Here is a 24,624-nt window from a genome sequence, read left to right on the forward strand (position 1 = left end):
TCTGGTCTCCTTCCTATCGGAAAGATGTTGTGAAACTTGAAAGGGTTCAGAAAAGATTTACAAGGATGTTGCCAGGGTTGGAGGATCTGAGCTATAGGGAGAGGCTGAACAGGCTGAGGCTGTTTTCCCTGGAGTGTCAGAGGCTGAGGGGTGGCCCTTTAGAGGTTTACAAAATTATGAGGGGCATGGATAGGATAAATAAGCAAAGTGTTTTTTCTGGGTTTGGGGAGTCCAGAACTCGAGGGCAAAAGTTTAGGGTGAGAGGGGAAAGATACAAAAGAGACCTAAGGGGCAACCTTTTCATGCAGAGGGTGGTGTGTGTATGGAATGAGCTGCCAGAGGATGTGGTGGAGGCTGGTACAATTGCAACATTTAAGAGGCATTTGCATGGGTATATGAATAGGAAGGGTTTGGAGAGATATGGGCTGGGTGCTGGCAGGTGGGACTAGATTGGGTTGGGATATCTGGTCTGCATGGACGGGTTGGACCGAAGGGTCTATTTCCATGCTGTACATCTCTATGAGTCTATGACCTCCTTCCCTCTCGATCTCACACCTCCCCGCATCTATCTCACATCTTCTTCCCCCTCTATCTAACTTCCTCTTTGGGCAGAGAGTGGGGTTTTGGAGCAGGGAGCTAAAACAATATCTTCAGTTTTCCCAAAGTGTAATTGCCTGAGAGTCTTTGCTCATGAATAGATGTCGGCTAAGTGGCCTGATAATTTAACAGTGGTGGATGATTGGTCAGGTAAATGTGGAGGCAATCAGTGTACAGCTTTACTGAGAAACAGGAAGGGACCAAGAATCAATCCTCAGGGGACACCAGAGGTGACAGTGTGCAAGCAAGTAGGTGCTGTCAATCTGCATCCAAACCCACCAGAGAGTCAGAACACCAAATACATCTCTTTGTGGTGAGAGTTTATTGACTACTCAGTCTTATAGCTCCTTCTACTACCATTGTTGGTGCTCCCTCTAAACATATGTTGAGGCAATTAATAGTTACCACTTTTACTTATTTAGCTTGAATAAAGTTATTAGCAAATGTAACAAAGTGAGGAAACAGTCATTAACTTTAGTCATGTGATCTAATACTTCCTGTTGTGGCTCAATGTTTTATTACACTCTTGTGAATTGCCTTGGGATAGTATATTATGTGAAAGGTGCTGCAGAAATCTGAGTTGTTGTTGCAATGTATGATTCTGTTATACTACAGCTCATTGAACAATTACAGTCTGGCACCTTGACTTACAGGAACGGACTGTCAGAGAGTGAGCTAAAGGAGATCCTCTCATTGGACGATGAAGTGCTTGGTGACATCTACCAATACTGGTCCCCTCCAAACAAAGACATCATCCGCCTCCCTCCCTTACTGTGGACCCGGCTTCGATATGACATCGGGGATTATCTGGTGGAGAGGCAGGCAGATGGGTTCCCAGTCCTTGGCCTTTATCACCGGTAAGTGTTCGAGCCCTGAGCTGAATCTCAATCTGCAGGCACTGCCATTCTTGGGTTGAATGCCAGCAAGGGGTCAATTTGTCGAATCTGTTTCTGATTTAGGTGCTTCAAGCCCCACTCCAGGACCTAAGCACAATGTCCTAGGCCAACTTTACATTGCAGTCCTGAAGGTGTGCCGCAGTGTTAGATGAGATGAGACAAACCGCTGTCTGTTGGCTCAGGTTAATGGGAAATGTGGTGCTGGCTGGAACAAGGGAAAAGAAGTTGCTCCTGGTGTCCCATCTGTTATTTAGCTTTAACATCACACTAACAGATTTTCTGGGCCATCGTCGCTCTTTGCTGTTTGTCAAAGCTTCCTGTGTGCAAAATTGGTTGCCCTGTCACAACAGTGATCACACATCAAAAGTGCTTCAAGTACTTTGAGATATCTGGGGATCATGAAAGGTGCTACATAAATGCAAATCTTTCTTCCTTTCTTTTCACTCTGCAATGCCTATTTTTGTTTTCACATTTCCATCCATTAGGATTTCAGCCCTCTTAGACAATGAACATTTTCCTGGCCTCCATTTTCATGACATTTCTTCCTCCGTTACATTCTCAATTTTTGCTTCCAGCTCCAAATATCACTTTCTATTTTGTTTTGAGCTTGTTCTTTACTCTATGTGAGGTGGGAGCAGCGAACCTGTCCCAATTCTGTGCTGGTACCTGTTAGTTAGGAGATTTAACTCATTCCAATATTCTCTTCCATGAGCGAGGGCCCTTTATAGATATCCATTGCACATAGGCATCTGTAAAGAACGTCTTTTACCCTCTATTCCTTCATGGGCTGTGGGCATCATTGGCAAGGCTGGTATTTGTTTCCCCACCCCTGGTAGTGTTGATTGACTTGCTAAGCCATTGTTAACCATATTGCCATGCGTCTGGAGTCACATGTAGGGCCGGACCAGCTATGAATGGTGGATTTTTGTCCCTGGGAGTGGATGGATTTTTACAACTATTGATAACAGTTGTCATGGTGACCATATGCTTTATGTTCTAGGATTTTTAAAAAAATCAACTTTAAGTTCCACCAGCTGCTTTAGTGGGATTTCAACCATGGCTCCCAGACCTGTGGATTACTACACCACCATTTCCCCGTGTTTCAATTGTTCTTTAGTTACTCTTGGCTCAGCCAATGGCAGCCAAAGCAGCCATTTTGAACACTGGCCACTGGGAAGGGAAGTGTGACACGTTAGTTCTGACTTACCCTGTCGAGCCTGGGTAAACAGGAAGCTCACCCCCAGCTCCGTGTGAAGTGTTGACACCCCGTGTGTGCTCCTCAGGGAATCAGGCCTTGAACTGGCCTAATCTCCAGGCGCCCACAACATGAAAGGTAGTTCAGTAGGGAGGATGGGGGTGTAGCTTAGAATCTCTCCCCTCTCACCTCTGCAGGGTCAGACCCGAAAGGGATCAGCTGATCTCTGTAATCAACTGAAGACCTGCAGTATTTCAGTCCAGTCGGCCCCGATCACAGACAGGTACAGTGTGGACTAGGTGACTATTTCAGTTAATTTTAACACAACAGTGTGTCACACCCAGCTGACAGCCAAACATAACGGTTCCTGTGCTTATTTCAGGCAGTTCACGGAGGTGGTGTATGAGCTGTACCTGCTGGCGGAGGAGAAAACCAAACAGCACTCGGTGCTGGCTGATTATTTCAAGGGAACGTGGAGTCATGGCAACAGGAAAAGCATCACACTTCCACTCCTGAAGGAGACTCTGGTTGCAGACAGGAAGGTACAGTTTACCCAGGCTATGCTTCTCTGCCCTGATTGTCCAAGAATCCACTACTCACTGAGTTCACAGTCCACCATGCGAAAGACACAAGTCAGGGATGGAATACTCCCCCCTTGCCTGGATGGGTGCAGCTCCAACAACACTCAAGAAGCTTGACACCATCCAGGACAAAGCAGCCCCCACTTAATTGGCCACAAGCATTCATTCCCTCCACCGCTCAGTGTGTACCACCTACAAGGTGCACTGCAGAAATTCACCAAAGATCCTCAGACAGCACCTTCCAAACCCACACACCACTTCCACCTAAAAGGACAAGGGCAGGAGATAAATGGGAATGCCACCACCTACGAGTTATGTTCCAAGCCACTCATCATCCTGAGTTGGAAATGGCCCGCTGTTCCTTCACTGTCGTTGGATCAAAATCCTGGAACTCCTCCCCATACAGCATTGTGGTCGAACCGACAGCTCACCACCACCTTCTCCTGGGAAATTAGAGACGGGCAATAAATGCTGGCCCCCACCTGCAATGCCCATGCTTTCAATACAATTTACAAATATTTTGATCAGCTATGTTTGAGATATGGTTAAACCGCACAGGAGTTAAAAATGAAGTGACTGCAGGGAGGGATGTGAGATGATTAGGTTGTGTGAGTGAAGCCACTACCAAATGATCTGAGGTCCTCAATAGTGAGTCAGAGTCATATAGCACAGAAACAAACCCTTCAGCCCAACATGTCCGTGCAAGCAGACATCCCAATGTGATCTAGTCCCATTTGCCAATATTTGGTCCATAACTATCTAAACTCTTCCCGTTCATAGACCCATCCAGATGCCTTTTAAATGTTAAAATTGTACCCACCTCCTCTGGAAGCTCATTCCATATATGCACCACCCTCTGCATGAAAACAAATTACCCCTCAGGTCCTTTTTAAGTCTTTCCCCTCTCAACTTAAACCTATGCCTTCCAGTTTTAGACTCCCCTACAATATGAAAAAAGCATTTGGCTATTTACCCTATCTATGCCTTTCATGATTTTATAAACCTCTATAAGGTCACCCCTCAGCATCCGACGCTTCAGGGAAAACAGCCCCAGCCTATTCAGCCTCTCCCTATAGCTCAAACCCTCCAACCCCGGCAACATCCTTGAAAACCTTTTCTGCATCTTCTCAAATTTAACAACATACTTCCTATAGAAGGGATCCCAGAACTGAACGCAGTATCCTAAAGGTGGCCTCATCAATGTCCTGTACAGCTGCAACATGACATCCCAACTTCTATACTCAATGTACTGACCAATGAAAACAAGCGTACCAAACACCATCTTCACTACCCGGGTACCTGTGACTCCACTTTCAAACAACTGTGTACCCACACCCCTAGGTTTCTTTGTTCAGCAACACTCCCCAGTGCCCTACCATTACTGTGTAAGTCCTGGCCTGGTTTGCCTTACCAAAATGCAACACCTCACAGCTATCTCAATTAAACTCCATCTGCCACTCCTCAGCCCACTGGCCCATCTGATCAAGGTCCCAGAATGACAAATAGCTCATAATAACAATAGCTACTAGCCCATGGCCAGAGGGGTAGCTATCAAGAATGGTCCACAGCCAAGTGATTGCACTGCCACCTCGGACTCAGCGTGTGATAGACACCTCTCAAACCTCTGTCGCTTTGCCTATTGGAAATCAGCTTGGATTAAAACATTCATAGATCCTGGTCCCTTTGTGAACCTCCCTCAGGAGTCAGGGTTCTAGCAGAATCCAATGATTGTGAATCGAACCTTTTTGCTTCGGCCTAGGTCTCTGCTCAGCCACTGAGATTTGGTGACGATGTCCTGAACTTGCGGAAACTGAGCGAACTACCGCACCATCTGCTGAATGGGGGACGCATTGAGGAGCTGAAACAGGAGGTTCTTGGTAAGGAAGAGCTTCTAACCTCACTCTAAGGAGGACGATCGTAATCTGAGATCCTCTGCTTAGTGATCTAAACATGTGTCGGCTATTCTGGGACACTGTGTGTATATTGTATTCAGGACATATCTGGGCACTGAGTGGAGATATTGGCAGAATGATCTTGAAGCCTCTGATTATGAACCATTGAGCTGATGTGACTGTCAGTGACTGTCCTGCAGCCCAGAGAGATGACCAATTAACATCCAATAGACTGTCAGCCATAACTCAGTCATCATGGGTTCAACCCCCAGTCCAGAAACATGAGGACATTGTTAACAGTGCAGCACTGAGGGAATGCAGCTCTGTACGGGATGCTGAATTTTAGCAAAGACATTAAATCAAATCTGTCGTCTCAGAGGCATCAAAATCCCCAGGGACTATTTCAAGAACCCCATGGAAGTTTTTCAATAGTCTGGTTAATCTTTAACCCCCAATCATCCATCATTATAATGGAAATTTGACATAATGTCAAATGATGTCAATGTACAATACCCAGTATGCCAGGATATCCTGGTTGTATGTCATATTGCTGTCTGTGGGAACTTGCTATGCCCAAAATTGCTGTTGTGTTTCCTACAAGGTAACTGCATTTTGAAAGTACTTCACTGACTGTATATAGAGTGCCCCATGATTCATACATGTGCATATACACACAGACAGATATGTGTATACCCACCAGGTATAAATTATTCGATCCCTACAGTGTGGATAAAGGCCATTCAGCCGCTCGAGTCCACACCCACCCTCTGAGGAGCATCCCACCTAGACCCACACTCTACCCTATCATCCTGCATTTCTCATGGCTAACCCACCTAAGCCACACACCCCTGGACACTATAGGCAATTTAGCATGACCAATCTATCTAATCTTTACATCTTTGGATTGTGGGAGGAAACTGGAGCACCCGAAGGAAATCCACGCGGACACGGGGAGAATGTGCAAACTCCACACAGACAGTCACCCGAGGCTGGAATCAAACCCAGGTTCCTTGGCGCCATGAAGCAGCAGTGTTAACCATTGAGCCACCATGTCACCCCTTAAAAGTTGCGTATACTACTTTAGAAAAGACTCAACGAAATACAGAACTAAAGATTGAAGGTTTTTAGGAGCCGGTCAGTATTCTCACTCAGGGAACAGGCAAAATGGACAAAACTGATGGAGTTTGAGAAAACATTCCCTTCAGGTTAAAAGAATCATTCCCTGTTGTTGAACTCAGACCGCTCTTGTGTTCTCCTGTGTCGACCTCAGTGCTACAGTTGTATTTGAGAGGTAACTAACACAAGAACCTTTGATACGGGCCTTGTTATTTACTTAACAGTCCTTTCCTGGTAAACGTCCCAGCTCCACCAATCGACACTGCTTAACAAACTGCAGTTTTCATTTGTCTCTCCCTCTCAACAGAATACCATTTCCCCATCTGAGTTAATGTCTGACTCAACAACAGTACCACACATTCTCCCACAGGATATATTGAGGCCTAACAGGGCCATGAGCTCTCAGCAATTCAGGCAGCATCCGAGGACAGGCAAAAATCGATGTTTCGGGCAAAAGCCCTTCATCAGCTTTATTCCTGATGAAGGGCTTTTGCCCGAAACGTCGATTTTGCCTGTCCTCAGATGCTGCCTGAATTGCTGTGCTCTTCCAGCACCACTAATCCACAATCTGGTTTCCAGCATCTGCAGTCATTGTTTTTACCTCATGAGCTCTCAGCACTGTGTTAACATCTTGGGTTCTTTGGAATTTTCAGGGAACATGGAATGGATAGTTTGCAAAGTACAAGCCTCAGGAATGAAAGGTTTGCTGGAGGATTTTTATGCCTGCACCAAGCAAATCGATTGTCCTGAGGTGCAGCTTGTTCAGGATGCACTTTTACTGATCTGGCCAACAGTGGACTTCATGGAGAATGGAATAGGTAAGAGCAACTGCTGATAGTGGAGTGGCTGGTCACTGTCTTGCAGAACGGGAAGAGTTCACATATCCTTGGAGGCTTCTTACTGCATTGATGAATGAATTAGTTAACACAACATTAGAAAATGAGTGAGTTATTCCTGCTGGAATGAAATGGTTTAGCATCCCTTTTGAAAATAGACTAGGTTAACATTCATGACAGAATGGACTGAGTTAATATTCACTGTGAGAATAGATTAGGTTAATGTTCATTGTAAGAATGGACTGGGTTAATATTCATCGTCAGATGTGAGACTAGATCGGGTGAACGTTAACTGAGAGAATGTATTGGGTTAACATTCACTGAGATACTAGACTAGGTTAACATTCACTGTGAAAATGGACTGGGTTAACCCTTCCTTGAAGAATAGTGTGTGTTATTACTCCTTAGAGATCAGTGTACTCATCACTGACTTAGAGAATGGAATAGGTTAATACTCCCTTAGAAAAGAGAACGGGTTAATATTGGTTTCAGAAATATTTGCTGTCAGTCCTTCAGAGAATGGAATGGGTTAGCACAGCTGTGATTTAATACTTGTGGTTTGACAAAACCAAATTGGTCACGATAAACATTCACTTGAAATAGAGCTGGTGACCAGTACCTAGTACTTAGATGGTTAGCCATTCTGAAAGAGTGTCCTGTGTAACGTTTAATACCAGTGTCTTGTATTTTCTTTGTAGACCAGAGTGTCCTTTACACTGAGATGTTGGCTCGCCTCCATTTCTTCAAGGGTTCTTACCCAATGATTGACAAACTGTGCCAGCAATGTGAAAGATGGTGTGCTGCATGTCCCAACCCAATCTTCACTCCTCTGTGTGGCTTCTTTCAGCCTCCTGGGGGACCACTAAGAACGACATTGACTGGCTTCAGCAAAGGTACGCTCCACATGTTCCCCTTTCAGTTACACCTTAAAGCATCTGAATTTCTTAGCTGACACAAGATGACACAGAGCTCTACAGCTTTTCACTGCTGGAAGTGTGAGAGACTTACTGAAAGACAAACTAAGACACTTCTTAAATGTGTTACAATTAATGCAACAATTAATTATTTCAGGGTCGGATCATTTATGATCTCAAACGTGAAGATAAATCCTGCCTTAAAGCAATTGAAAAATGTTCCCCAAAATATTCCTTAAATTAATTCGCTTTGTTATTTCATCATGTTACATTCACAATTTAAGTTCCCTTATAAAATTAATTTTCATAAAAGTAACCTTTCAGGAACCAACACAACCGAGTATAACTTCTGAAACTAAAAGAGAAATTGCTGGAAAAGCTTAGCAGGTCTGGCAGCATCTGTGGACAACTATCAGGGTCGAGTGACCTTTCCTTAGAAGCAATTTCTATTTTTGAATCTGAGTTACAGCATCTGTAGTTCTTTCAGTTTTTATGGGGTATAATTTCTTTCTTATTTCCTGTAAAATGAATTTCCAGATATTTAATGCATGTGAAAATGAGTTTCTCTTCAAAAGTGAACATTATGGGTGTTCGGTCCTCCACCTGTACAATATTGAAAGTCACTGAAAATAACAAAAAGGACTACAGGGTTTTGACCTTTACATTGGGTGTACACTTGTCAGCTTCTTACTGAATTCAGTGTTTTTGGGATAAAGTGTTGAAAGTACGCCTGAGCTGTTTATCAAGGAAATAAAACAATTCCTGAAAGATCATATCGGCAGGATTATCCAGCTATCCCTGTTGGGGTGAAAGTGTAGGATTCCTGCCGAGGGTGGACCCTGATTAGGGTGGATTGAGTCAGTATCTCACATCATTGAAGCTTCCTCTGTCAGTGCTCAGCTACCTGCCAACGTTCTTTCAGCAAATGCCACTCAGAAATCAATACATTTATCTCAGTTCCTGAATGGTTCCTGTGCTGGAAGGTTGGGGTTTTCATCAGAAGAGGGTATTGTGAGTTGATGTGAATGAGGAAGGGTCACATTTAAGGTTTCCTATTGAAACAATTGAACTCTTCAATCAGTTCACAAATAGCTCAATGGAACTTCCTTTTCATCCCTCTCATTTTTAATTTTTGTCCAATTTCTGGACTTTTGCCACTCCTGGAGCCATAGGGAGAGGTTGAATGGTTGGGGCTGTTTTCCCTGGAGCATCAGAGGCTGAGGGGTCATCTTATAGAAGTTTATCAAATCACGAGAGGCATGGATAGAGTGTATAGTCAAGGTCTTTTCCCTGGGGTGGGGGAGCCCAAAACTAGCGGGCATATTTTTAAGGTGAGAGCAGAAAGATTTAAAAAGAACGTGAGGGGCAACTTTTTCACACAGAGAGTATGAAATAAACTGCCAGAGGAAATGATAAATGCAGGTACAGTTACAGTATTTAACAGACGTTTGGACAGGTATATGAATAATAAAGGGGAGAGGTATAGGGAAATTTGGGAAATTTGGTCAGCATGTCAGAGTTGGACCGAAGGGTCTGTTTCCATGCTGTATGTCTCAGTGAATGTTATTCCTCAGTAACTCCTTTTAGTCAAGTGCACACCCCATTGACAGCTTATTTCTCTTCTTAGCTTCAGGGGAAATCTTCATTACTGCTCCGAGAACTCTCAAAAGATCAAAAACTTCACAAGGCTGGGAAGAACTAAAAACATGTTAAGGTCAAATGTCAAGTGCAGATTCGTTGAAGTCAAGTTTGTCTTTGAAAAGGCCAACTTCAGGGGAGATCTTCATTAAGTGATCATGAAGGGGATCTGACTAGCTGTGGGTATCATCTCTAATTTACTGTAGCATCTCATTAATGTAGCCATTAACTTGCTTCTGTCCACAGGGGTGACTGCAATGGAGCTAAGTACTGATTGCACACTGCTGGTGGCAGCTTCACTGGATGGAATGATGATCGTATGGAACCTGCAGGATATCGAAGTGATTCACACGCTGACAGGCCATTCTGGTGAGGCAAAACGTTACCATGATATAAAGCCAAATACGAGTTAACAGCCCCCAGTGGAAGATGAACTATGTGTTCAGTGTACAGAAAATGGAAAGGTCACCTTTGGAGATTGCAGCTGGCTGTCAAAGAGTTATCCAAAGCATACGATTGGCCATTTTTGAAATAGAATCATAGAGTCATACAGCATGGAAACAGACCCTTTGGTTCAACTCATCGGTTCTGACCAGATATCCCAATCTGACCCAATCCTGTTTGTCAGCATTTGGCCCATGTCCCTCTGAACCTTTCTTAATCATATACCCATCCAAAAGTATTTTTAAATGTTGTAATTGTACATACCTTCACTACTTCCTCTGGCAGCTCGTTCCATATATGACCTCCCTCCGTGTGAAAGGGTCCGAAAGGAAAACCAATGTTTGTGTTAAACTATCAATTTGGGGGCTCACCACATATTGTCCTGGTGCACCCCATCCATCACCTTCCCTAGATGCTGCCTGACCTGCTGCGCTTTTCCAGCAACACATTTCCATCTCTGATCTCCAGCATCTGCAGACCTCACTTTCTCCCCATTTTTGAAATAGAATCATAGAGTCATACAGCATGGAAACAGACCCTTCGGTTCAACTCATCGGTTCTGACCAGATATCCCAATCTGACCCAATCCTGTTTGTCAGCATTTTGCCCATGCCCCTCTGAACCTTTATTAATCATATACCCACCCAAATGTATTTTTAAATGTTGTAATTGTACATACCTTCACTACTTCCTCTGGCAGCTCGTTCCATATATGACCTCCCTCAGTGTGAAAAAGTTGCTCCTTTTAAATCTCACCCCTCTCACCTTAAACCTCTGCCCTCTAGTTCTGGACTCCCCAGCTGTGGGGAAATGACCCTGGCTATTCACTCTATCCATGCCACTCATAATTTTATAAACCTTTATAAGGTTACTCTTCAGCTTCCAATGCTCCAGGGAAAATAGTCCAAGCCTCTCCAGCCTCTCCTTATAACTCAACCCCCCTCAGTCCTGGTAACATTCTTGTACGTCTTTTCTGAACCCTCTCCAATGTGATAATATCATTCCGACAGAAGGCCGACCAGAACTGGACACAGGACTCCAAAAGTGATCTCACCAACATCGAATACAGCCACAACATGACGTCCCAACTCTTGTCCTCAGTGCTCTGGCCAATGCAGGCAAGATTAAGCTAAGAGTGAGGCCTATAAGAGTGAGTACAGATTTCTGGCCTGTACTGCTCTGAGAACTCTCAAAAGATCAAAAGCAACACAAGGCTGGGAAGAACTAAAAAGATGTTAAGGTCAAATGTCAAGTTCAGATTTGTTGAGGTCAAGTTTGTCTTTGAAAAGGCCAGAATTGTCAGTGGTATTAATGCAGGTTCCTTTAATTAGGGCAGGAAGGAGGGTGATAGGGAAAGGGTCCGAAAGGAAAACCGATGTTTGTGTTAAACTATCAACTTGGGGGCTCACCACATATTGTCCTGGTGCACCCCATCCATCACCTTCAACATCCAATCCGTCTACTACTGATACTCAGTATCGATTGACGGTGCTGGAAAAGCACAGCGGTTCAGGCAGCATCCGAGGAGCAGTAAAATCGACATTTCGGGCAAAAGCCCTTCATCAGGTATTCCTGATGAAGGGCTTTTGCCCGAAACGTCAATTTGGAATTTACCAAAGCTCCATAGACAGCACCATCCAAACCCACGATCGGATAGATAAGGGGAGCAGATACATGGAATACCATGCAAGTTCCCCTCCAAGCTACTCACCATCCTGACTTGGAAATACAATTCACTGTTGCTGGGTCAAAAATCCTAGAATTCTTTCTTTAACGGCGCAGTGGGTCTGCCTAGAGCACATGGACTGCAACAGTCTACGAAAGCAGCTCACCACCACCTTCTCAAGGACAACTACGAATGGGCAATAAATGGGCCTGACATCCCATGAAACAAATGGAAAAACATAATTGTGGGATATCACGACGAACCTGGAAATTCAGGATCCGTCTTGATGGATCTGTCCCTGCTAATCATTTTCATTTGTTATTTGTAACAGCCGAAGTAAAGTGCATCAAGGTGATTCACAACAAGGCTCAAGCTGTGTCTGGATCCTTTGACCATACACTGCGCCTGTGGAATCTATTGACCGGGAAAGAGATCTATTCCATCCCAGAGGATCACTCCGGCTATGAACACTTTGCACTGCTCCATGTGGACGAAGCTGCTGACGTGATCTACTCGGTCTCAGGCCCCCAGGTAGAAGAACACTGTGATCCCTGTTTGTAAATGAGATCCCTGTGCTCTGCAGTACAATTCCAAAAGGGAACTTAGACGGATCTTCCCTCAAAAAGCATTTGATTTTCAAGAATCTACTCATACAGTGTGAGGAGCTCAGTGTGCCACTGATGCAAATGATGGGGATGTTCCAATCAGACTCAGGATTCTAGGTTTGTGAGGTGACCCTCACCAATACAGCATTATTTATTATTCTTAAAAACCCTGACAGGAAACAGCAGGAAGACGTGTGAGCATGTGCATGTTGTCAGATAGTTGGTGAGTGCTAGTTAGGCCTAAGGCAAGGACTAGTCCTCTCTGACTTAACCATCTGAGCGAATTTTGAGAAGATTGAGGTTGAGGTTTTGGATGTAGGTTTGCTCGCTGAGCTGGATGGTTCATTTCCAGATGTTTCGTCACCCTACTAGATAACATCTTCAGTGGGCCTCAGAGGAAGCACTGTTGATAATTCCTGCTTTCTATTTATATGTTTGAGTTTCTTTGGGTTGGTGATGTCATTTCCAGTGGTGAAGTCACTTCCTGTTCCTTTTCTCAGGGGGTGGTAGATGGGAGTCTAATTCAATGTGTTTGTTGATAGACATCCTAATTTAGGAACTCTGGTGTCTGTACTCTTTTATTCCAGAATACATCACTCACCATCATTGGACTTTTTCAGAAATACTGCCTCCATTTTCAGCTTCCCATCCTAATATTGGAGAGCGGTTATCTTCTCATAAACCCTATCAACTCAGAATGCCTCTAGAAAAAAGTATCCTTTCAGGGGAGGTGATGGCCTCGTGGTATTGTTGCTGGAATTATTAATCCAGAGACCCAGATTCAAGTCCTGATTTAACAGATGGTGGAATTTGATTTCAATAAAGAATCTGCAATTAAAAGTCTAATAATGGCCATGAAGCCATTGTTAATTCATAGAATAACCACAGAATGAGAGCAGTCCACACTGACACTCTGAAGAGCATCCACCCAGATACAATCCCCTGTTCCCATAACCCTGTATTTTTCACTATGGCCAATCCACCTAACCTGCATTGAGGCTGGAAACCCACGCAGACACGGGGAAAATGTGCAAATTCTACACAGACAGTTGTCTGAGGCTATGAGGCGAACTGTGAGGCAACAGTGCTAACCACTGAGCCACTGTGCAGCCCTATTGTTGGGAAACCCATCTGATTCACTAATGTCCTTGAGGGAAGGAAATCAGTCATCCTTACTGGGTCTGGCCTACATATAACTCCAGACCTACAGCAATGTAATTGATTCTAAACTGCCCTGTGGGCAATTAGGGACGGGCAATAAATGCTGGCCTATTCAGAGATGCCCACATCCCATGACTGAATTTTTAAAAATGTTGAAACTTTATTGCTGGAACAGCACAGCAGGTCAGGCAGCATCCAGGGAACAGGAGATTCGACGTTTCGGGCACAGGCCCTTCTTCAGGAATGATTCATTCTGCATCTGCAGACCTCACTTTCTCCTTGAATTTTTAAAAAGTCTAGTACAATATATTATGCTGAATTTATTGAATATGGGAACTAATGGAGGTCATTCAAAACTCTTCTGCCATTTAATTAGATTATGACCGATGAATTTTAAGTCTACTGATCAACCCCTGTTCTAAATTCAGTTTCATCCTTAGCCTACAAAATGAGCAGGATGCCTTTAGTGCTGTACGTTAAGGTCAAAGAAGAGGACTGAGGCTTATTCCTGATGGGGCTATTTTATTGAACGATCTCTGCTGACCCACAAGGAGCACAGACAGGGAATCTGAGTACTGCATACAATTTTGTCCTTTTATTGAAGGGAAAATGTAACTGCATCGGAGGCAGTTCAGAGGAGGTTCACCAGGATGATCCCTGGTGTGGCAGGATTGTCTTATAGGCAAAGGTCAAACAGTTTGGGACTTGACTCACTGGAGTTTAGTTGAATGAGAGGTGATCCCATTGAAACATATAGGATCCTTAAAGGGCTTGACAGGGTAAATGCTGAGCTGATGTTTCCTGTCAGGGGAAAGTCGAGGATCAGAGGGCATTGTCTCAGAATAAGAAGGCACTAATTTAAAACTGAGCTGAGGAGGAATTTCTTCCCTCAGATGATTGGGGAGGCAAAGTCCTTGTGTGTATTTAAGGCTGAAATAGATAGATTGTTAGTCAGTTATGGAATCAAGCGTTATGGGGAAAGGGCAGGAAAGTGGATGTGAGGAATGTCAGATCAGCCATAATTTTACCGAATGGCAGAGCAGGTTCAAGTGGCCGAATGGCCTACTCCTGTTCCTCTTCATTATGATTTGAGCCATGGTGTAAATTTAAGGAAGAGTTAGGCTGATCTTTAATTCGTAACAGGTTAAAGGGCTATGGAGATGGGGCAGGAAAATGGAGATCAGCCATGATCATATTAAATGGCGAGCAGACTTTAGATTACTTACAGTGTGGAAACAGGCCATTCGGCCCAACAAGTCCACACCAATCCATTCCCCTTCATTTACCCCTTCTATGGGCAATTTAACATGGCCAATTCACCTAACCTGCACATCTTTTGGATTGTGGGAAGAAACTGGAGCACCCGGAAGAAATCCACACAGACACGGGGAGAATGTGCAAACGCCACACAGAGGTGGGAATTGAACCCGGGTCTCTGGCACTGTGAGGCAGCAGTGCCAACTGCTGTGCCACCGTGCTGCCCATAAACTTGAGGGGCTGAATGGCCTCCTCCAGCCCCCATGTCTTATTTTCTGATTAATGTGGATGTATTCCCCTCAAGATGGGAGTCAGATCCAAGCCCATAGCACCAGACCCCATTTCATTTGAAACCTTGTGAGAAGAAAACTGGTAGATGAGAGTCAATCACAGTATAAGTACCAGGAGGAGGCGCTGTTTCACATGACTCCATCCCCAGATGGAGTTTCTCGAAACTGTCCAAAAACTGGAAGAGAAGTTGTTTCACTTTGATGTTAGGCATTGCCAAGTGTGTCTTCAATCTCTGGCAGGACTAATGGGAAAATAACTGCGCTGGGGGAATCAGATTTTTTTGTAAAGTAAGAGATTTCCTTGCTTGTCCAGATTCTAACAGTACTTACAGTCCATCTTATGATCTTTCTTGCTTTCAGATTAAGGCTTGGCACCTGAAAAACGGACAGCCTCTGTTCCAATTATCCGGTGGCACCTTGGACCACACCACATGTACAGCAGTGCTCGGATCCCACAGCTCGCTACTCACCATGTCCTTTGGGGGCACATTGTGTGTGTGGGATGAAATCCAGGGCACTCTACAGAACACTTACCATCTCACCGGCCTAAGTCTCTCCACCCCGACCTGCATTCTTTCAATCAGAAGCCAGGACAAAGTCGCGGTGGGATTCAACGATGGCTTTGTGGCAATGGTATGGAATGTTCAGGTTCGAGTTGCAGGAAGTGCCTTTGAACTTCTTATGGGTAATCTCCGGTGTACATTTCTGGGAAAAGCTGTTGCTGGCCCAGGATCAGCTCACAACTGAGTTGTTGCATGGAATGACAGATAAGCTTGAGATTATATTTGTTTGCTCTGAATTTAATCTGCGCTGTTCGATTTCTTAGAGCTATTCTTTCTGTCTCAATTAACATATATGTAGCAGATTTTTACCTGTACAGTTGATGTAACTCAGGCGTGAGGGATTTACAAAGGGTGCTGCAACTCCTTAAAGGACTATAGCATCTATTTAAGCAGCACTGTGAATGCTTGAAGCAAGCTCAATGACTTGCTACTCAACGTGAAGCCTATTCTGGGAATAACCCTTATTCCAGGGAAATTCCAGCCTCAAGCGACTGTGTGAAGTTTGCATGTTCTCCCCGTATCTGCGTGGGTTTCCTCCAGGTGCTCCGGTTTCCTCCCATAGTCCAAAGATGTTCAGGTCGGGTTGATTAGCCATGGGAAATTGTCCTGTAGCTTCCAAGAGTGGATGAGCCATGGTCACAGAGTCAGAAAATGGTAGAGTCCTACAGCACGGAGACAGACCCTTTGGCCCAAACTGGTCCATGCTGACCAAAATGTCCGTCCACACTAACCCCATTTCCCTGCACTTGGCCCTGTATCCTTCTAAACATTTCCTATCCGTGTTTTTGTCCAAATGCCTTTTAAATGTTATTACTGTACCCGTCTTAACCACTTCCGCTGGCAGCTCATTCTATATGCGTACCACCCTCTGTGTAGAAAAGTTACCCCTCAGGTGCCCTTTTATTCTTTCCCCTCTAACCTTAAAGTGATGCCCTCTAGTCCTCAATTTCCAACCCTGGGAAAAAGACTTAGTGCAATCACCCTATCCATGCTTCTCATGATGTTATACACCTCTATAAGATTCCCTCAGTCTCCTATGCTCTAAAGAAAAATGTCCTAGCTTTTCCAACCTTTCCCTATAACCTAGAACCTTGAGCCCTGGCAACATCATTGTAAATTTCTTCTGTACTCTTTTCAGTTTAATAAAATCCTTCCAATAGCAAGATGACCAAAACTGAACACAATACTTCAAGTGCGGCTTCACCAACATCCTATATAACTGCAACATAACTTCCTAATTTGTATATTCAGTGCCCTGACTGGTGAAGGCCAGTGTGCCAAAAGCCACTTTCATTGCCTTGGCTACCTGTTACTTCACTTTCAGAGAACCATGGACCTGAACTGCGAGGTCCCTCTGTTCCACTACACTCCTTAAGGCCCTACCACTCACCATGAAACTCCTACCTCTGTTTGACTTTGCAAAATACAAGACCTCACATTTATTTATATTAAACTCCATTTGCCATTTCTCAGCCCACTTCCCCAGCTGATCAACGTCCTGCTGCAATTTCTGACAACTTTCCTCACTATCCATGATGATGCCTATTTTACTATCATCAGCAAACTTACTAATCATGCCTTGTACATTCTCATCCAGATCATTGATATCGATAACAAACAGTAATGGGCCCAGCACCGACCCCTGAGGCACTCTGCTAGTCTCAGGCCTCCAGTCTGACAAGCATCCTTCCACTATTACCCTCTGCTTCCTACCATCAAGCCAATTGCGTATCCAATTTGCCAGCTCCCTCAGCTTCCATATGATCTAACGTCCCAGAGCAGCCTACCAGGTGGAACCTTATCGAAGGCCTTACTGAAATCCATATAGACCTCATCGACCACCCTGCCATCTTCAACCTTCCAGGTCACTTCATCAAAGAATGCTGACAAATTTGTGAGGCATGATCTCCCATGCACAAAATCCTGTCTTTCCAAATGCATGTAGATCTTATCTCTCAGAATCTTCTCAAGTAACTTACCCACCACAAATGTTAAGCTTACTGGTCTATAGTTCCCAGGCTTTTCTTTGCAGCCCTTCTTGAATAACAGCACAACATTCGCTACCCTCCAGTCTTACGGGACCTCACCCGTGGCTAACGATGATACAAAAATATCAGCCAGGGTCCCCACAATTTCTCTCTCGTTGTTTGCAGTGATCTTGGATATATCTGGTCAGGACCAGGAGATTTATCCACTTTTATATACTCTCATACATCCAACACCTTCCCTTCTGTGATATGGACTGTCCCCAAGATATGACCACTAACTTCCCCAAGTTCCCAAGTCCTTATGTCTTTCTCCATGGCAACACAGAGGAGAAATATTCATTGAGGACTTCGGTTCTACACATACATGCCCACTTTGGTCCTTGAGGAGTCATATTCTCTCTCTTGTTATTCTTTTTCCTTTAATATACTTAAAGAACCTGCATCCCCTATACACCTCCAGGGATTCCCTTGATCCCAGCTGCCTGTACCTGAGCCATACATCCTTCTTTTTCCTGGTCAAAGCCTCAATACCTCTTGTTATCCAGGGTTCCCTATTCCTGTCAACCTTGTCTTTCACCCTCACAGAAAATTATAGACCTTGAACTCTAGCCATCTCAGTTTTAAAGACCTCCCACTTACCAGAGGTCTCTTTGCCTGCAAACAAACGACTCCAATCAACCCCTGAAAGTTCCTGTCTAATTTCATTTGAAACTCACCTTGCCCCAATTTAGAACTTGAACCTATGGATCAGTTTTGTCCTTCTCCATAGCTATTGTAAAATTAATAGAATTATGGTCACTGGTCCCAAAGTGCTCCCCCAATGTCACCTCAGTCACCTGTCTTGCCCTATTTCCCAAGAGTAGATTGAGTTTTGCTCCTTCCTAAGTAGGACCCTCTCTATACTGCTTGAGGAAACTTTCCTGAATGCACTTAACAAATTCCACCCCATCTAAGCCATTAACGCTATGGCAGACCCAATCTATTTTAGGAAAATTAAAATCCCCAACTATGATAATCCTATTGCTCCTGTAGGTTTCCCCAATCTCCCTGCACATTTGTTCCTCTAATTCCTGTTGACTATTTGGGGGCTGATAGTACAACCCCAATAACATCACTATCCCCTTCTTATTTCTTAGCTGCACTCACAAAGCCTCATGGATGATCCTTCAGTTATTCCATCTCTGATTACTTCTATGATACTGACCTTATTCAAAAATGCAACTCCCCCTCCTCTCTTTCCACCATCTCTGACCCGCCTAAAGCACCTGCACTGTGGCACATTAAGCTGCCAGTCCTGTCCCTCCCTTAGCAATATTTCTGTAATTGCTATAATATCCTAGTCCCATCATCAAAAGTCCTCTTGCATCAAAATAAATCCAACAGGCATTCCTTCCTCCCTGTCATGTTCCAGCCTGACCTTTACTATTTCTGATTACTGTATCACCTTCCAGCTCTGCTGTTGCCTCCCTGCTGTTGAGGATTCCCACCCCCCCTGCCAACCTAGTTTAAACCCTCCCTTGTAGCACTAGTAAACCTGTCCATGAGGATATTGGTCCCCCTCCAGTTCAGGTGCAACCTGTCCCTCTTGAATAGGTCACCTCTGCCTCAGAAAAGATCCCAATGATCTAAAAATCTGAATCCCTGCCTCCTTCACCAATTCTTTAGCCCCACATTTATCCGCCATATCTTCCTGTTCTTACCCTCACTAGCACATGGCACCAGAAGTAATCTGGAGATTACCGCCGATGAGGTTGTGGTTTTTAATTTTCTTCCTAGCTCTGTATAATCATTCTGCAAGACCTCATCCCTATTTCTACCTATGCCATTTGTGCCAACGTGTACAATGACTTCTAGTTGCTCACCCTCCCCCTTGAGAATGTTCTGCAGCTACTCCGAGACATCCTAGACCCAGGCACCTGGGAGGCAACACACCATCTTGGATTCCCATTTGCCAGCACAGAATCTCCTGTCTGTCCACCCAACTATCGAGTCTCCTATCACTAAGATCCTGTTGACCTTTACCCTTTCCTGCTGTGCCCCAGAGCCAGTCATAGTGCCACTGACCTGGCTACTGCTGCTTTACCCTGAACAGTCATCCCCTCTCCCAATAAGTATACTTGTTTTTGAGGGGAATGGCCACAGGCGACTCCTGCACTCTCTGCCAACTCCTTTTGCCTTTCCAAATGGTCACCCAACTACAGTCTGCCTGCACCTTAGGTGTGACCACCTCACAAAAACCGATCTCTGTGGGGTTACGGGTATAGGGTAGGAGGCAGGGTGGGATGCTCTTCGAAGGGTTGGTGCAGACTCAAAGGACCGAATGGTCTCTTTCCACGCTGTAGGGTTTCTGTGAGACCAGCCACTAGTTCCTTCATGCACAAGAAAGATTGTTACACCACAAGGGACATACTGAACTGACAATATAGATGAGTCAAATGACCTTTCTTGGTTATGTTGACATTGTAATTTCACAGACCATACCTTATAAGATTTGCAGATTGACCGAGAATATCATGGATTCATTTCTAAGAATTTCCCCTTTTCTTTTCCACAGGTATCTCTGGATGGGAGCTGCGACACAGCAAGGGTCAATTGTCCAATCACATTCTTGCTTGCTTCAAAAGATGAAAAGTGTCTTTTGGCAGGTACTGACCATATCAGAAACTCTCAAAAGACAGTTTTGTTTTTAAAAATATAAATTGTGTGGTTTACACAGTCACTGAGACCAGCTTTCAATTCCTAATGTATTCATTGAATTTAAATTCCACCAGTAGCAGGACTTGAACTCATATTCTCCTGGACATTCATGTATGCCTATGAATTCTCAGTCTGATGACATTAGCACTTTAACCATAACCATCCTCAAATTCTTCATCCCAAACACTCTCTAGAAACAGGGCGAAAGTGAGGACTGCACATACTGGCGACCAGAGTCGAAAGTGTGGTGCTGGAAAAGCACAGCAGGTCAGGTAGCATCTGAAGAGCAGGACGGTCGATGTTTTGGGCATAAGCTCTTCATAATGAAGGGCTGATGAAGGGCTTATTCCCAAAATGTCAATTCTCCTGCTCCTCGAATGCTGCCTGACTTGCTGTACTTTTCCAGCACCACACACTCGACTCTCTGTAAACACCCATGAATATGGTCAGGCTAAAATGCGCTCAGGAGATGAATACTGTTCAACAATTGATGAGGCATGCTCAGCAGCTTTCACACTCTCCTTGACAGAATACAAGAAAATAGCAGATCTATGTATTGCATTCCTGCTCTAATCTCTCTTTCTCTCTCTCTCTTTCACTCCCTCTTTCTCTGTAACTCCCCCTCTCACACCCCCAACCACCATGTCTATCACCACAGCCTCACAGGATTCCACCCTCAGGTGACTGTCTGTGTGGAGCTTGGATATTCTCACTGTGACTCCATAGATTTCCTCCAGGTGCTCCAGTTTCCTCCCAAAGTCCAAAGATCTGACGGTTAGGTGGGATTGGCCATGCTAAATATCCCCATAGTGCACAGAGTTAACCATGGGAAATGCAGGGTTACAGGGACAGGGTGGAGGTGCAGATCTGGGTGGGATGGTTGTCAGAAGATCTACATGGACTCGGGTGAGCTGAATGGCCTGCTTCCACACTGTAAGGATTCTATGATTGCAAACTTCCTTCTCCCTGCACTGTTACAGTAATGCTACCAATTTCTATCCATCACTGCCCTTCATCATCTCAAGGGGGCACTGGCTGTGCAAATCATTCCTGGCATCCCCTTTAGTAAAAGACACTAAAGGAGAATGAACACTATGATACTTACAGTAAGAATGAAAGATCCAAACACCACAAATAGATGCCCTTTTTTTGCCTAAGCTTTAGCATGATATTGACATATTTTAGACTAGATAAGTGCTTTAACAAAACTGATTTGCTCAAGCTTTCCTTTATTTTGATATCAATATAACAAATTTCCATCTCTTTTCCTCAACCATTTACCAACAGGAGCTTTCCTATTGCTGAGAACATAAGAACAAGGAGCAAGAAGAGACCATTCAGCCCCTCGAGCCTGCTCCACCATTTAATATAATCATGGCTGAATGTATCTCAGTCTCAACTCCACTTTTCAGCTGCTCTCCATAACCTCTCAACCCATTACTAATTAACAGTCTGTCTATCTCCTCCTTACATTTACTCAATGCCCTCACTTTTGGGGAGTGAATTCCAAAAGTTCACAACCCTCCGAGAGAAATAATGTCTCTGTATCTCTGTTTTAAGTCTGCCGTGCCTTATCCTAAAACTATGACCTCTCGTTCTAGATTGTCCCAGATGAGAAAACATCCTCTCTATGTCTACTTAGGCAATCGCCTTTAGCATCTCCATCACATCTCCTCTCACCTTCTAAACTGCAGAGAGTAGGGGCCGAAACTGTTTAGTCTCTCTTCATAAGACAAACCTTTCATCTCTGGAATCAATCTAGTGAACCTCCTCTGAACTGCCTCCAATAAAACTACATCCCTCCTCAGGTAAGGGGACCAAAATTGTATGCAATACTCCAGGTGCAGTCTCACTATTGCCTTGGACAGTTGCAGCAACATTTCCCTGCTTTAATACTCTATTCCTTTACAGATAAATACCAAAATTCTATTTAACTCCCTGACTACCTGCTGTCCCTGCATACTAGCTTTCTGCAAACATACACAGCAACATAAAACCACCCTGCACTGAAGCACACTGAAGTTTCTTTCCATTTAAATAATAAGTTGCCTTTCTATTCTTCTGACCAAAATGGATAACCTCACACTCATTCACATTTAACGTCATCTGCCCATTAAACTTTAGCCCATCCACCTATATCCATATCCATTTCTTATGTCTTCATTGCAACTTACTTCCCACCTATTTGAAGTCAACAAGTTTCTGAAGGGGGAGCGTGAGCAGCTAGAAGTCATGGTACGCATTGACACCGATGACATAGATTTGAGGATCTAATAAGTGATTTCAGGGAGTTAGGTTGGAAGCTAAAAAGCACATCGAGTAGAGCAGTAATCTCAGGATTACTACTGATGCCACGTGTTAGTGAAGGGAGGAACAGGAAGTGAGTGCAGCTAAACATGTGGCTACAGGGCAGGTGCTGGAGGGAGGGCTTCAGATACTTAGATCATTGGGCTACCTTCTGGGGAAGGTGGGACCTGTACAGGAAGTACAGGTTGCACTTAAACTGGAGGGGCACCAATCTCCTGGGTAGGAGATTTGCTCAAGCATTTCAGGAGGGTTTTAACTAGTTTGGCAGGGAACCAGAGCTACAGATCAGAGGAGAGGGTAGTTGTTGAATGGGCAGAAATAGAATGCAGAGAGTCTGTCAGGATGGGTTGATAGGGCAAAGGGATGGGTTTAATTGTATCTGTTTCAATGTAAGGAGTGTCAGGAATAAGAGTGATGAACTTAGAGCATGGATCAGTATTTAGAACTATGATGTTGTGGCCATAACGGAGACATGGATTTCACATGGGCAGGAATGGTTGCTGGATATTCCAGGGATTAGAAATTTTAAAAAGAATAGGAAGGGAGTAGGATTGCTAATTAGAGTACAACACAGCTGCAGAAAAGGAGGTTGTTGAGGAGGGTTTCTGTACTGAGTCAGTATGGATAGACGTAGTAACAGGAAAGCAGCAGTAACTTTATTGGGAGTTTTCTATAGACCCCTCAATGGCAGCCGAGAGATGGAAGAACAGATTAGACAGCAGATCTTGGAAAGGTGCAGATGTAACAGTTGTTGTGATGGGTGACTTCAACTTCCCAATATTGATTGGAACTTCCTTAGTGCAGATGGTTTGGGTGGAGCCGATTTTGTCAGGTATGTCAGGGAAGGATTCCTGACTCAGTATATGGATAGGCTGACTAGGGGGGAGGCCATATTGGATTTGGTGCTAGGCAACAAGCCAGGCCAGCTGTCAGATCTCTCAGTGAAAGAGCATTTTGGTGACAACTGCCTCACTGTTACCATAGCCACAGAGAGGGATCGGAACAGACAGTATGGGAAGATATGTAATTGGGAGAAGGGAAACTATACCGGTATTACTCAGGAGTTGTGGAGTATAAATTGGAAACAATTGTTCTACAGGAAATGCATAACAGAACGTGTGCCTGAAGAGGTAGGGGAGGCCCTAAATGTGTTTTTTGCTTCAGTATTAACTAGAGAGAGGGACCTCGTTGATAGTGAGAACATCATGGATCAGGTTAATAGGCTTGAACAGATTGATGTTAAGAAAGCGGATGTGCAGGAAATTCTGGGAAGCATTAAGATAGATTAGTCCCCAGATATATCCAAGGTTACTACGGGAAGCGAGGAATGAGATTTCTGCACCTCTGGCGATGACCTTTGCATCCTCACTCTCCCCAGGAGTAATACCAGATGATTGGAGGGAGGCAAATGTTGCTCCTCTGTTCAAGAAAGGGAATAGGGAAATCCCTAGGAATTACAGACCAGTCAGTCTTACATCTGTGGATGGCAAGGTATTGGAAAGGATTCTGAGAGATAGGATTTGTGACCATTTGGACAAACATAGTTTGATTAAAGATAATCGACGTAGCTTTGTGAGGGGCAGGTCATGCCTCACAAGCCTTATTGAGTTCTTTGAGAAGGTGACTAAGGAGATAGACAGGGTAAAGCGGTAGATGTGGTGTATATGGATTTTAGTAAGGCGTTTGATCAGGTTCCCCATGGTAGGCTACTGCAAAAAATATGGAGGTATGGCATTGAGGGTGAGTTGGAGGTTTGGATTAGGAATTGGCTGGCTGGAAGAAGACAGAGGGTAGTAGTTGATGGTAAAGGTTCATCTTGGAGTGCCGTTACTAGCGGTGTTCCGCAAGGATCTGTTTTGGGACCATTGCTGTTTGTCATTTTTATAAATGACCTGGAGGAGGGGCTAGAAGGTTGGGTGAGCAAGTTTGCGGATGATACAAAAGTCGGTGGAGTTGTTGACAGTGAGGAAGGATGTATCAG

At 44.3% G+C, this 24,624-nt stretch overlaps 1 protein-coding gene across 1 annotated transcript in view; it reads left to right on the forward strand.

Annotated features, from left to right (window-relative positions):
• The window catches only part of nwd1 (NACHT and WD repeat domain containing 1), a 61,277-nt gene that overhangs the window by 18,168 nt on the left and 18,485 nt on the right, over positions 1–24,624 (forward strand). Inside the window, exons 7-15 of the mRNA XM_043708862.1 lie at positions 1,251–1,454; positions 3,071–3,230; positions 5,029–5,146; positions 6,931–7,095; positions 7,812–8,006; positions 9,912–10,034; positions 12,107–12,306; positions 15,449–15,721; positions 20,194–20,284. Coding sequence (XP_043564797.1) covers positions 1,251–1,454; positions 3,071–3,230; positions 5,029–5,146; positions 6,931–7,095; positions 7,812–8,006; positions 9,912–10,034; positions 12,107–12,306; positions 15,449–15,721; positions 20,194–20,284 — 1,529 coding nt within the window. The remainder of the gene's footprint in view (positions 1–1,250; positions 1,455–3,070; positions 3,231–5,028; positions 5,147–6,930; positions 7,096–7,811; positions 8,007–9,911; positions 10,035–12,106; positions 12,307–15,448; positions 15,722–20,193; positions 20,285–24,624) is intronic.

Source organism: Chiloscyllium plagiosum, chromosome 19 (assembly GCF_004010195.1).
Source record: "Chiloscyllium plagiosum isolate BGI_BamShark_2017 chromosome 19, ASM401019v2, whole genome shotgun sequence".
NCBI classification, from domain to species: domain Eukaryota; kingdom Metazoa; phylum Chordata; class Chondrichthyes; order Orectolobiformes; family Hemiscylliidae; genus Chiloscyllium; species Chiloscyllium plagiosum.